Source organism: Ascaphus truei, chromosome 12, assembly GCF_040206685.1.
Source record: "Ascaphus truei isolate aAscTru1 chromosome 12, aAscTru1.hap1, whole genome shotgun sequence".
Taxonomy (NCBI): domain Eukaryota; kingdom Metazoa; phylum Chordata; class Amphibia; order Anura; family Ascaphidae; genus Ascaphus; species Ascaphus truei.
Genome location: NC_134494.1, coordinates 45,208,497 through 45,222,648, shown reverse-complemented (window position 1 = coordinate 45,222,648; position 14,152 = coordinate 45,208,497). Strand labels below are relative to the sequence as shown.

General features: G+C 44.6%; 1 protein-coding gene across 2 annotated transcripts in view; it reads left to right on the top strand.

Moving 5' to 3' along the window:
• The window catches only part of EHF (ETS homologous factor), a 58,021-nt gene that overhangs the window by 26,212 nt on the left and 17,657 nt on the right, over positions 1-14,152 (top strand). For both annotated transcript variants that reach the window (XM_075567572.1, XM_075567573.1), the window contains exons 2-6: positions 9,629-9,728; positions 12,009-12,245; positions 13,029-13,088; positions 13,244-13,303; positions 13,401-13,469. In XM_075567572.1, coding sequence (XP_075423687.1) covers positions 9,632-9,728; positions 12,009-12,245; positions 13,029-13,088; positions 13,244-13,303; positions 13,401-13,469 — 523 coding nt within the window. In that variant the 5' untranslated portion in view covers positions 9,629-9,631. The remainder of the gene's footprint in view (positions 1-9,628; positions 9,729-12,008; positions 12,246-13,028; positions 13,089-13,243; positions 13,304-13,400; positions 13,470-14,152) is intronic.

Here is a 14,152-nt window from a genome sequence, read left to right as displayed (position 1 = left end):
TCTGGCCCAACCTCCAACATCTGGCACAATCTCCAACACCTGGCGCAGCCGCCAATGCCAGGCACAGTCGCCGACACCTGGCGCAGCCGCCAACACCTGGCTCATACAAATGGGTATACTTTATTTGTTACAGTGTGTCAATGTGGGATACCGGAGTTTCCAGGCGAGTGATGCCACCGAAGGAGGCCCAAAACAACGTGCAATTTACTGTGTGCATATTATCCATGAACCCTTGTGTTTCTGGATGTTTGTGTATACACTCATATACACACAATAGAAGGGGTAGTAAATCCCCCCAACCAGCAAGCAGATACGTTGTCAGTCTCCCAGCTGCTTTAATTAGCTGAAGCTTCAGCAGCGGCTGACAGCTGTAATAGATACAGGACATAAAAAACAGGAACAGTATCCTGCTAAACAGGTGCCGTTGGATAGTATGGATTCATGTACAGCAGAGATTCATTAGGTGGTTATTGTTATATGTCTTTAATTGTTGGAGTATTAACTCCGTGACGTCTCATCTCGTATTAATATATAAACAACATTCTGTGCGCAAACAGGTTGCATGTGGAAAATGTATTTTAGTATACAAGGCTGTCCTTCTGGCAGTGAAGGGGTCAATTTAACCCTGGCATTGCCTTCTTTCAGAGCAGGGCTCTTTAACTGATGACCCCTGGACTTTGCTCCGGCTAATTTCATACTGGTCGCCAGCGCTGCCACCTTCTACTGAAGGCCAACCCGGAGATTTAAAAAAAAAATGTAGCGCTTACCTTCAGCGGCGTCTCCCGGCGTCTTCTGGACATCTTCCCCAGCAGTTCCCACAATACGACTGCACGACGTCAAATGTCGCAAATGACGCCGCGTTGCAATGACAACGGGGCGCTACAAGACGTCACGACATGTCAAGTTGCCATGACAACGGGACGCCTTACAGCGCCATGTGATGTCATGTTGTCTTCGCAACACGGCGTTGCATGATGTCACGTAGCGTATTGTTGTCATGGCAACGGGCATCACGTGATGCTATTACGTCACGAAGCGTTGCCATTGGCATGACAACGCCATTTGATGCCGAGCAGCCATATTGGCAGTAGTTGCAGGGGGAGATGCCGGGAGGATGCCGAGAGACACCGCCGCCACCCGGAGGTTTACTAAGTAAACCCGTTGCTCGGAGATACGTGGCCAAACCCCGTATTCGGGTGAAACCCAGAGTGGTGCAGCCCTGCTGGTCCCTTAGGCAGCTACGTGCAGTTTTTCATACTTAAACTTACTTGTTAGTAAAAATAAAAATGTGTACAGTAGGGCCCCGCTCATTCGGCGGGTTCCGTTCCATTGCGCCGCCGCAAAGCGAAAATTGCCTGCAAAGCGTAACCGGCGATTTTCAGCATCTCCAACCCTTCTACGCATGCGCAGGCTTACAGTCCCTCTTTGGCACATGTGTGAACTCAGCCGCTCCCCCGTTCTGCGCATGTGCGAACTCGGCCGCCCCACTTCTGAGCATGCACAAACATGGCGGCCCCCTTCTCGGTACCGCCATATTGACGGATGGCCGAGAAACGAAACGCAGAGTAGCGGGGCCCTACTATAGAGATATATGGTACAGATGTTATAAATGCTGGATGCAAAATGTTAAAATAGAATAGTTTGCAAAGTCTTTTAACTGAATCTAAAATAACATTACAATTAACTTGTGGTCCTTCTACTCCCCTGTGCCTAAATGCCTTGTGACCTGACCCTTCCGAGCCCACGTGTAAATAGGGAAAGAAACACAGTACTGTATGTCCCAGCTGTACATCACATTAGGATTAGTGACACATGCGCGGGTGGTAATGAAGGATCAGTGATGATATTCAGAGGTTCTGGGTGGAATAATTGCTGCAAATGATTGTAAAACGCGAGGGTTATTAAAGCGGCCAGACCAGGCCATGCTGAAGGCCAGTGAGGGGGAAGTATTATCCTTGCGCATTACTGACACAGTATGGGGTTTATATATTTCGGGGAACACTGCCAGCAAAGGACTCGCCCGGTGTATCTGTTCTCTGCTGGTAACATTAGACACAGGCGTATTATTAAGCATGCAAATACTCTGGGGACGCGGTTATTATTTAGATCGAGTTCTGCTTTTTGCAGAGGGGAAGAGGAGGAAGAACCCAGGAGCGACGATGGAATAACGTCATCGCTAAAACACTGGTTAACCCCTTCACTGCCGGGGGGGCAGTAACACATTGCTGCTTCCCCTCTATAATAAGGAATTAGCAGGAGGGGAATTCTTGGATTTTGTTCAGTGGTATTCGTGGTCAGATGTCTCAGTTTATTGGGGGTTATTCATTAAAGTGGGACATATCTCTCCCCCACCCCCGATCGGAACCTGCGCCGTTTATTGAATGACCCCCAGTGTGTATATTTGCATTTCTTCTGCGTGAGATCAGACGACTGATCGCTGTGATATGAATGAGGCCCGTGAGATAACATTGACTGTGCGTGGAATATGGATTTGCCAACGAAAATGGTATGAACGGCTGCTTCGGACTGTATAGAATAAGTCAATCAATTCTGGGTTAATGATTTTTAGGGAGAATTAAAAACGAAAAAGATTCATGCTGGATAATTTTGAAACTAGTTTTTATTTCCTGCTTTTTTCACAATGTTTTTGCATGGGGCAAATTAAAACAATAGGAGACCTGCTGCTAATTCTGTGCTGGGAAAATCTTCCTATAAAACATTATATTCTGTTCCATTCCACTCAGATGGGCCCCTGAGCCCTGACCACAGGCACTGCCCACTAGCCCTGACCTAAAGCACTGACCACAAGCACTGACCACTAGCTCACACCTGTCAAGGCCCAAAATGAATGGGATTTGGGAGTTATGTAGCAAAATATTACATTTTATTGGAATAAATCTAAATGAACACCATGTCCATTCAATAAAGTGAATGAGATTCACTTGTGAGTGTAAGAACCTTCCAATGAGTGAGACTCTCCTGTTGAGTGAGAGATCTTCTAATGAATGAGACTCACCCTGCATGAATGTGACAGCTGCCAATGAATGAGACACACTAAACATGAGTGTGAGACAGCATCCAAAGAATGAGACTCACCCTCACGTGAGTGTGCGAGCTTCCAATGAATGAGACTCACCCCACATGAGTGTGAGAAAGCATCCAATGAGTGAGACTCACCCCATGAGTGAGAGAGCTTTCAATGAGTTAGACTCCCCACACGAGAGTGAGATCATTGAATGAATGAGATTCCCACCACAAGAGTACGAGAGAGCATTAAATGAATGAGACGCATCCCACACGAGTATGAGAGAGCTTCCAATAAGTGTGAAGACCAGCTCCAGTTGATTACTTGCACAATTCTTTTTATTCTGGGCCCAGGCTCGTATGTAGCATGTGAGTAAGTCCATGCAGCTTAACTCGTACCCTTTTTAAAGCACACAAAGGGCCTCATGCAGTAAGCCCCGATACAAAATTTTCGGCACGAATTGCGAAAATGTATTTTTTGGGCGATTTGCCCTCGCAGTATTCAGTAAGGGCCGAATCCTTCCGATCCCTGCTGAAGCACTGCGAAAGCAAAGCTGCCGATGAGCTGTGGCGATACAGCCTGGCTCCCGATAAGGCTCCCGATAAGCCTTTGGTGCCGATAGATGTTTGCAGCTGAGAGAAACAAGCCGCTCTCTCAGCGCAAACTTCGGCACCAAAAAAAGTATTTAAAAACAACTTTTATTTATACTCTACATGTGCAGGGGGTCTTCGGAGCTGAACCGCGTTGGTTTGAGGTCCGGGGACCCCCTGCCCCCCGAGATACAGGCCCCTTTATGAGGTGCCGGTATCCCTCGGCGTTTAAAGGTCCCGATCACGTGACCGCGGCCTGTAAACAAACCAGAGGGATACCGGCACCCCATAAAGGGGCCTGTATCTCGGGGGGCAGGGGGTCCCCGGACCTCAAACCAACGCTGTTCTGCTCCGGAGACCCTCTGCACATGTATAGTATAAATAAAACACACACACATCAATAAAGACTCGTTCCTTACCTTGGCGGCTATGTGCAACGGTAATGAAGCAGCATGAATGTCTTTTTAATTATACTGTACAGTGAGCAGGGGGTCCCCTGAGCTGAACCGCATTGCTTTGTGGACCAGGGACCCCCTGCTTCCCGAGTTACAGGCCCCGGTATGTGTCATCGGGTGGCAGTGTCGCCGCCATGTTTATAGCGTCCCCGCAATAAACATGGCGTCCACACTGTAACCGATGGCCCAAACCGGGGCCTGTAACTCGGGAGGCAGGGGGTCTCTGAGCCACAAATAAATGCGCTTCAGCTCAGGGGGCCTCCTGCTTCCGCACAATATTATTAAAATACATTAATGCTGCTTCATTACCATAGCGGATAGCCGCTAAGGCAATGAAGGGGTTAACGCATAGTAGCATGTTTATTGGGGACAAATGCCCCCAATAAACATAGCAGCAATACACAACATACAGTATAGTAATGGGCAGAATGACTATTATCCACAAATGGATAATAGTGCAGTTGTCCATTTACAATACTTACACAACAATAAAGACTTTAAATACATATAGCACTCACCCATGTCCCACTGCCACGATGAAGGCCATCCTCATCTTCATCCTGCCCATGCCCCATCCGCTTCTGCAAAACAAACACAAGAATTACAACATCCAAATTAATGTCCCCTAACCCCTTAATCACCATAGCGGTTATTAACCGCTACAGTTATTAAGGGGTTAAGCCACCATCACCCACATACCCTCCCCCACAAAGCCCCCCAACCACCCTCACCCAATACCCACAGGGGAGTCCTACCAAATACCCTTGGGCCTAATACCCCCTCCCCCAGCACATACAGTACAATAATGTGCCAAATAACTATTATCCACATAGGGATAATACATTATTTGGCCATTATTAAACACATTCAATAACGTTAAAATGTAAAGAAACTTGTACTAACCTCATCAATAAGAAGTCTCCGTCGCCAGCATCATCCTTGGGGTCCGTTGCCAACATTAGAAATAGCCACAACATTTCAATATCATTAACATAACACTGAACCCCTTAATCACCTTATCGGGTACTAACCTGAAAGGTAATTAAGGGGTGAAGCCATCCTGCAATGCCTACAACAGTTATGCATAACATCTTCAGTGAAATAAAAACCAATTGCCTAACCAAATTCCATTTAATCATTCAATCTGTAGGCTCACATGCCTCATAAAACATTGCATTTACAGTGTATACATGTAGCATAACATGTAAACTGCATGTACACGCTGCAAATCAATGTTAACAATACAATAATGCCACTCAAATCGCCATACATCACAAGAAGTATATTATTTAATACAATAAACTCACCATCAATGAATTACCACACATCAATTACATCCCTAAACAATTAAAATACCATCCATACCAATTACACAATGAACTAAAGCTATCCTAACAGAGAACCACTTCAAAACATAGAAAAAAGTACACCAACAAATACAATATACTAAAGCAAGGCTTTCCATATCCTATTGTACGGCCTGGAAGCCCAAAACTTACATCTGTCTAAAAATAAAATACATTTAGCACACATCAATGCATAGCCACAATGATTAACAATACAGAATTAGAAGCTTTAACAACACTATCATTTCTTACCCTGTATATATATCTGTACACATACATACAGACATACATACAGTGGGAAGAAATGATATGCATTATAAAAAATGAAAACATGAAAAAGCAACACAAAAAACAGTTACATTAAGTACATTTCTTTATTTAACTTACCATTACTTGCCCCCACCGACTCCCGTTGATCAGCTTACTCACGAACCAATCCACGACACCATCCACGACACCATCCAGGAACAAATCCACGACACCATCCAGGAACAAATCCACGACACCATCCAGGAACCAATCCAAGAACAAGTGCAGGAACCAATCCAGGAAGCAAGCCACGAAGAAATCCAAGAAACAATCCACGACACGATCCAGGAACAGGAACCCATAAAAGAAAAGAAAAAAACAAATTAAACATTAAAATAATAAAACATGACAATCAAGGGTTGTACTAGTTTTATTCTTAGTGAATCTGTATTACAATACCTTGTTCCGGGGTCTTCTTGACATCCGGTGCCACGCCCTGGTCTTCAATCTTCAGGAGGAGGTCCGTCCTCCTCGGCATCTGCCTTCAAAATGAGACCGGCCATGTGTCATTTCATGACGTTTTCTTAAAGGCAATAGCAGCAAAGCCATTCTGATTGGCTGTGCTGGCATTGCCTTTAAGTGACGTCATCAATTTTTTTACATCGGCCAAAACACATGGTTTTCACGGCCCAATCAGGGCCGTGGGAACCATATGACGACAAATGTGACGTCATAGGCCTATAAAAGCCTATGTCGTCTCATTTTGAAGGCAGATGCCGAGGAGGACGGACCTCCTCCTGAAGATTGAAGACCAGGGCGTGGCACCGGATGTCAAGAAGACCCCGGAACAAGGTATTGTAATACAGATTCACTAAGAATAAAACTAGTACAACCCTTGATTGTCATGTTTTATTATTTTAATGTTTAATTTGTTTTTTTCTTTTCTTTTATGGGTTCCTGTTCCTGGATCGTGTCGTGGATTGTTTCTTGGATTTCTTCGTGGCTTGCTTCCTGGATTGGTTCCTGCACTTGTTCTTGGATTGGTTCCTGGATGGTGTCGTGGATTTGTTCCTGGATGGTGTCGTGGATTTGTTCCTGGATGGTGTCGTGGATGGTGTCGTGGATTGGTTCGTGAGTAAGCTGATCAACGGGAGTCGGTGGGGGCAAGTAATGGTAAGTTAAATAAAGAAATGTACTTAATGTAACTGTTTTTTGTGTTGCTTTTTCATGTTTTCATTTTTTATAATGCATATCATTTCTTCCCACTGTATGTATGTCTGTATGTATGTGTACAGATATATATACAGGGTAAGAAATGATAGTGTTGTTAAAGCTTCTAATTCTGTATTGTTAATCATTGTGGCTATGCATTGATGTGTGCTAAATGTATTTTATTTTTAGACAGATGTAAGTTTTGGGCTTCCAGGCCGTACAATAGGATATGGAAAGCCTTGCTTTAGTATATTGTATTTGTTGGTGTACTTTTTTCTATGTTTTGAAGTGGTTCTCTGTTAGGATAGCTTTAGTTCATTGTGTAATTGGTATGGATGGTATTTTAATTGTTTAGGGATGTAATTGATGTGTGGTAATTCATTGATGGTGAGTTTATTGTATTAAATAATATACTTCTTGTGATGTATGGCGATTTGAGTGGCATTATTGTATTGTTAACATTGATTTGCAGCGTGTACATGCAGTTTACATGTTATGCTACATGTATACACTGTAAATGCAATGTTTTATGAGGCATGTGAGCCTACAGATTGAATGATTAAATGGAATTTGGTTAGGCAATTGGTTTTTATTTCACTGAAGATGTTATGCATAACTGTTGTAGGCATTGCAGGATGGCTTCACCCCTTAATTACCTTTCAGGTTAGTACCCGATAAGGTGATTAAGGGGTTCAGTGTTATGTTAATGATATTGAAATGTTGTGGCTATTTCTAATGTTGGCAACGGACCCCAAGGATGATGCTGGCGACGGAGACTTCTTATTGATGAGGTTAGTACAAGTTTCTTTACATTTTAACGTTATTGAATGTGTTTAATAATGGCCAAATAATGTATTATCCCTATGTGGATAATAGTTATTTGGCACATTATTGTACTGTATGTGCTGGGGGAGGGGGTATTAGGCCCAAGGGTATTTGGTAGGACTCCCCTGTGGGTATTGGGTGAGGGTGGTTGGGGGGCTTTGTGGGGGAGGGTATGTGGGTGATGGTGGCTTAACCCCTTAATAACTGTAGCGGTTAATAACCGCTATGGTGATTAAGGGGTTAGGGGACATTAATTTGGATGTTGTAATTCTTGTGTTTGTTTTGCAGAAGCGGATGGGGCATGGGCAGGATGAAGATGAGGATGGCCTTCATCGTGGCAGTGGGACATGGGTGAGTGCTATATGTATTTAAAGTCTTTATTGTTGTGTATGTATTGTAAATGGACAACTGCACTATTATCCTTTTGTGGATAATAGTCATTGTACCAATTACTATACAGTATGTTAGGGGGGTATAGGTGTTGTTGGGTATATATATATATATATATATATATATATATATATATATATATATATATAATATAATTATTTATTTATGTAGTTATTGTGGGGCTGGGGTGTGTATTTTTTTAATATTGTGGCTAGTGGGGGTGGGTGAAAGGGGTATTAGCCCCAACGGTGGTAGTTTAGGGCTTGCGGGTGGGTAGCGGGAGGCCTTAACCCCTTCAGGACCGTAGCGGTATTAACTGCTACGGTCGTGAAGGGGTTAAGTGCCCTCGCAACCCCCCCGCAAGTCCTACACTCACACCCAGGGCCAAATACCCCCCTCACCCATCCCCGCTACCCACAATAACGCTGGCACGGTGGGTTAACCCCTTCATTGCCTTAGCGGTTAGCCGCTAAGGTAATGAAGTGGCTTTTAAATGCCTTTTTCCTGCCTCGGATGCATGCCGGGGTCTCCGGTGCGGGTATCAGCTCCGGAGACCCCCGGCATCAATCACAGGCAGGAAAAAGGGCTGATTTTTCCTAAGTGTCGCCCTTGCCGATGCTTCTCCTTCAGCAAGTTGCCAACTTTAGTTGGCGGGCTGGATTGGCCATAAAATCTCCAATCTGGCCTGCCGATCAGCACCAAAAAGCTGATCGGGGCTTACTGAATTCAGGCGGGAAAAAAAAGTCCCGATAAGTGGCTTATCGGCAGCCGGGTGGCGAAAAATTTTTTTTCGCAAGAAAAGTTGCCGATAATTCCCACTTATCGGGGCTTACTGAATCAGGAGGGCAAAAAACGGCTATAAAATGCCGAAAAAGCCTTATCGGGGCTTACTGCATGAGGCCCAAAGTCCTTCTGTTTTCTTCAACTTTATTGGGGGAGTTAACAGAAATAAAAGTACTTGCACAAGGATATAATTGGCAGACTTCTCTTGTCAGGAGAACGACCTAATGATGGGAAGGTGTCCTGCTGTGTGAGAGTGGAAGGTAAAAAAGCATCGCCTTTGCAGAGGGAGTAATGGAGGTAGAGTACTCACATGGGCTGCTTGTTGGGAAAGAAAGCACACTTTCCTGTGAGACAGGAACAGGCTCAGGACCAATCTAATAAACAGAAAGGGGCAGGGGAACAGGGCTAAACCAACCTCATGGCTACGAGGATTGGGAGGTTGCCCGAGCAACCAACTAGTGGCTGTGTAAAAAGGGAATTATTGTTGCAATAATTATTGTTGCAATAATGTTGCAGTTTACACAACCTCAAAGGCTGCTAGGACAGGGGAATCACATCCAGCTTACCTGGGGAGAACAGGTATCCTGAGAGCTGCAAAGGAACACAGAAAATGTACAATCCTGTTCCAGGACATTTTGTATTCTGACATCCAGCATGTGTGACAGACATGGTAACCCTTCTACCCTTTGTTCTGACGCTCGGATTTCCCAATCTCCGTTCCCTTGTGTGACTTTTCTTCTTTTCTTCCTGCAGATCATGATTTTACAGGGAAGCAGCACCATGAATAATAACCCCAGCACCAACCCACTCACCCACCAACATACCTGGGCCAGCCCTTACACTGCATATGATGGTGAGAACTGGGTGGGTCAGCAATTCAGCGCCAGCGCAGGGGGGCCCGCTATGACTTTATAGAAAATGGAATGTATTTTATTTTGTCTCCTCTTTTAGAGCATAAATATAGTTTTAAGACATTTGAACTACTGCATACTAAGAATGAAATGACGCATTCTATAGACAAGATGGCGGCACAGACAAACCGTGCGTCCAGTAGCCAAGGAGCTAAAGACCATCACAGCAGATGACTTATGGTTTAGAGCCTTATTCTATAAACAGCGGCCTGAAGGGACCCCGCGGCTGTTTTCGGGGGTAGATTTTAAAGTGGATTTTTAGCCAAAAACAGCCCAAACTGCTGCTTTGCTGTATATAATTTATAGTATATAGACCAAGTTCCCTTTAGCTCGGTAAAATAAAACTTCACAGCATTAATGTTCTGCATTTTTCGGATGTTGCTATGAACCAGTCATTGGGGTTTTTAACTAGTAATAAAGTGTTATCCCGTACTCACAGTAATTCAGTCACAGTGAATACTTGGAGAGGCGGGGAGTGGGGGGTGGGGGTGGTATTGGGACACAGCGACCATCAGGGGGTCACGATTTTGAACACAGAGATCATCAGGGGATCACGGTTTGGGACACAATGACTGTCGGGGGGTCGGGGTTTGGGACACAATGACCATAGGGGGGTCAGAGTTTGAGACACAGTGACCGTTAGGGGTCACGGTTTGGGACACAGTGACCGTCAGGGGGTCACGGTTTGGGACACAGTGACCGTCAGGGGGTCACGGTTTGAGACACAGTGACCGTCAGGGGGTCACGGTTTGGGACACAGTGACCATCAGGGGGTCACGGTTTGGGACGCAGTGACCGTCAGGGGGTCAGGGTTTGGAACACAGTGACCGTCAGGGGGTTCACGGTTTGTGACACAGTGACCGTCAGGGGGTCACGGTTTGTGACACAGTGACCGTCAGGGGGTCACAGTTTGGGACACAGTGACCGCTGGGGTTGATGAGCATCAGGAATATCATTGAGGCTGAATTATTGTGAGTACGGGAGGTCATGTTTACCTTTAAACACTTTATTACTACAGTTAAAAACCCCAATGACCGGTTCATAGCAACACATCCGAAAAATGCAGAACGTCTCCGAGTACCTCAACATACTGCCAGGAGCGTGGCTTTTAATGGATTGGCCTCTTTAATATTAGAGCAGGTAATCATTTCCAAACACAAAAACCAGTCCATACTTGATTTATTTGGGCACATAACAGAGATAAGTGTTGTATGAATTTATGCGAGAGAGAGAGATTTATATGACATTGTATTTGATAAATACAATACATATGCTACAGTTGAATATTAGATCATTTAGATGATGCATAGAAGCCATAATTATTGCTCCTTAAAACAGTTTATGGCTTATCCAAGTGCACAGGTGGGAAAGGCCTATCTAACATGGGCCAGTGTATATTAGATCATTTAGATCTGGTGCATTTTAGATATATAGAGTACACTAGATACATAGTGCATATTTCATAGACAGAATGTGATATATATATATATATATATAAACAGTGTTCGACAAACCTATACATTTGCTCGCCCCGGGCGAGTGGATTTAACATCGTGGCGAGCTCCTATTGGCCCAAGCAGCACACGTGTGGTACTAGGTGGCGAGTAGATTTTTTTGTTCGGCGAGTAGATTTTTTGGTGATTTGTCGACCACTGTATATAAATATAAAAAATGGAGATAGCCGTGTCGTGTTAGTCCAGTATAACAGAATAAAGTCCAGAAGGTTTTAGACCACTTGCTTTGGAAAATCTGTGGCTATCTCGCAGTAACTCCTGAGATGGCCCACAGAAGGCTGTAAGGGCCCATCGGCTTAACACAGCAGGGGTCCCTGCGTTTGAATGGGACTCACACCCCGGTAGGATTCACACAGTGTGAGTCCCATTCAAATGCACGTACCCCCGCTGGGTTAATCCCATGGGCCATTAGTCTGGCGGCAGAAATCTCGCAGCGTGGGATGGGTTTTGTTGCAGAATTCTCATAGCAAGTGGTCTAAAACCAGCAGCTGTATGTGTGTGTGTGTGTGTATACACACACACACACACACACACACACACACACACACACACACACACACACACACACACACACACACACACACACACACACACACACACACACACACACACACACACACACACACACACACACACACACACACACTAATATATATATATACACTAATATAATGCATTTTGCCTGTATGTTGTGCTTGGTGGCTGCAGGTTTCTTCAGTGGTCAGTGGCACGAGGTTCACCCTCAGTACTGGACCAAGTTTCAGGTCTGGGAGTGGCTGCAGCAGCTCGTGGACACCAGCCAGCTGGACGCAAGCTGTATCCCCTTCCAGGAGTTTGACATCACGGGGGAGCGCCTGTGCAGTATGACCCTGCAGGACTTCACGCAGGCAACCGGCTCAGCCGGGCACATCCTCTACAACAATGTGCAGAACCTCAAGTGGCACGGTGGGTAACCCTTCCATGCCTCTAGCTGGCAAGCAAAGCATTGTATCGCACCTTACCATGCACCTCAGCAGAGAAGGGGTTAACCCAGCATTTCACAGTCAAGAAAAAATTAGGGTCTTATTGTATATATTCCCAAATCCGAACATCCCGCGTCACACTAATATATATATATATATATATATATATATATATATATATATATATATATATATATATAAATATAACGACTCACTTAGCTTTATATTGCTGCAGGTGTTTTTAAAGCTTGAGATTGTGCTGTGTACGTGAAGAAAAGCTCAGTGGTCAGTGAGGATAGGAGGAATTATCAGTATTTTGGGGATCAGTTTAATTTTAAAATCCTCGCGGTGCAAGTGGTAAAGTCCCCCAAAAACCCACGTACCCCCCATTTCCTTAGTTACAAGGATTCTGCTGTAGCCCTTGGCACCCACACTGCTTTCTGTACATCTTCCTACCTTAATACTCGGTAATTATTAATACTCCTATATCCACATGAGAAACCCCGCTGCGCCAAGCAGCGCCGTATTCCGAGTCCTCTTCTACTTACATGTAGGGATGAAATTCCCATTCCTAGTTCATGCCACCCATGCACAGTGCGGACCTCTCTCCTGGAAGTCCATCTGCTTTGTATTCTTCACTGACATTGCTTCATGGTTATCCTGAAATACCAACATGCTGAGGACTTCCGGATAACATCACGGTAACAGAAGCACCGCAGAGCATCTACATAACTACTTCACTATTCTCAATCTCTCTCTCTCTCAGGTCAATGTGGAAACCAGGTGCTTCAGTCTTTGAATGTCATCATCAAAACTGAGCAAACAGGTAAGCCGGAGCTATGAAGTGTAAGCCCTGTGGGTCACTGATTCCCTTCTCGACAAGGACTGTTAATTATTATTTTACAAGAAAATACTTCAATGCTTTCCTGGTCCTGTGGGGGTTACTCCCGGAGCTCACATACATCTTATTATTCCACGCAGAGCCCTCCTCGATCACCCCTTGGAAAGATGATGGATTTGGATATGACAATAGCTATGATGGTGGGTGACACATGGAGCTGTAATGATATTGAGATACTTCCTCCACCTTGGGGGGGCCTAACACAAGGACCTGACTGAAGTTCATTCTCTGTTCCAGAAATGTACGAGAGCAAAGCGTTCAGTCGAAATCAGCTGTCCATGGCTTCCGCTAATCACCACCATGTGGGTAAGTATCCACTGTTAGACGTGCGCTAAAGTAGTGATTTTAAAGCTGCAGAAGAAGCAATAACCAACGTGTACTGTTTTAATAAATCACTGCAGTACTATGACAAAATACTTGAGCATTAAAAAAAAAAAAAAAACTACTCTGAATGACATTTTTAATGTATTATAATGTAACAAGCATTTTTTGTTCCAATAACACACATTTACAAAGTCACATCCCCTTCCTCTTCCAAAACAAGCTCTGCCACACCCATTTTTGAGCCCTGCCCTCTCTCTAGCAGTGCACCAATTGTATCTAGTGACTGCCTGGTCACATGATCTTCCGCACAGAACTTTGCATCTTTGGTCATCTTGTGCTGCACTGACAGCCATTTAGTGAACCCCCCGAGCTGAATCTCCGCCGTTCGATAACAGGAGAACGGATCAATCGGCAACTTACAGTAACTAATTACTTATCATTGTGTGGATGCACATATTAAAGGGTGGGGGGGGGACCAGAATTTTGGACTGCTGCTTTAATGTGCGCAAATACAAGAGAGTAGGATCTTCCTGAAGGCCCTAATATACTGGGATACTGTCTCCATGGGACGATGTCAGCTCTCTGGCATTGTATGTTTGTTATCTTGTGCCAACAACGTACACGGCTCTGTACATAGACACTATACGTGGAAGATTCATACAGGG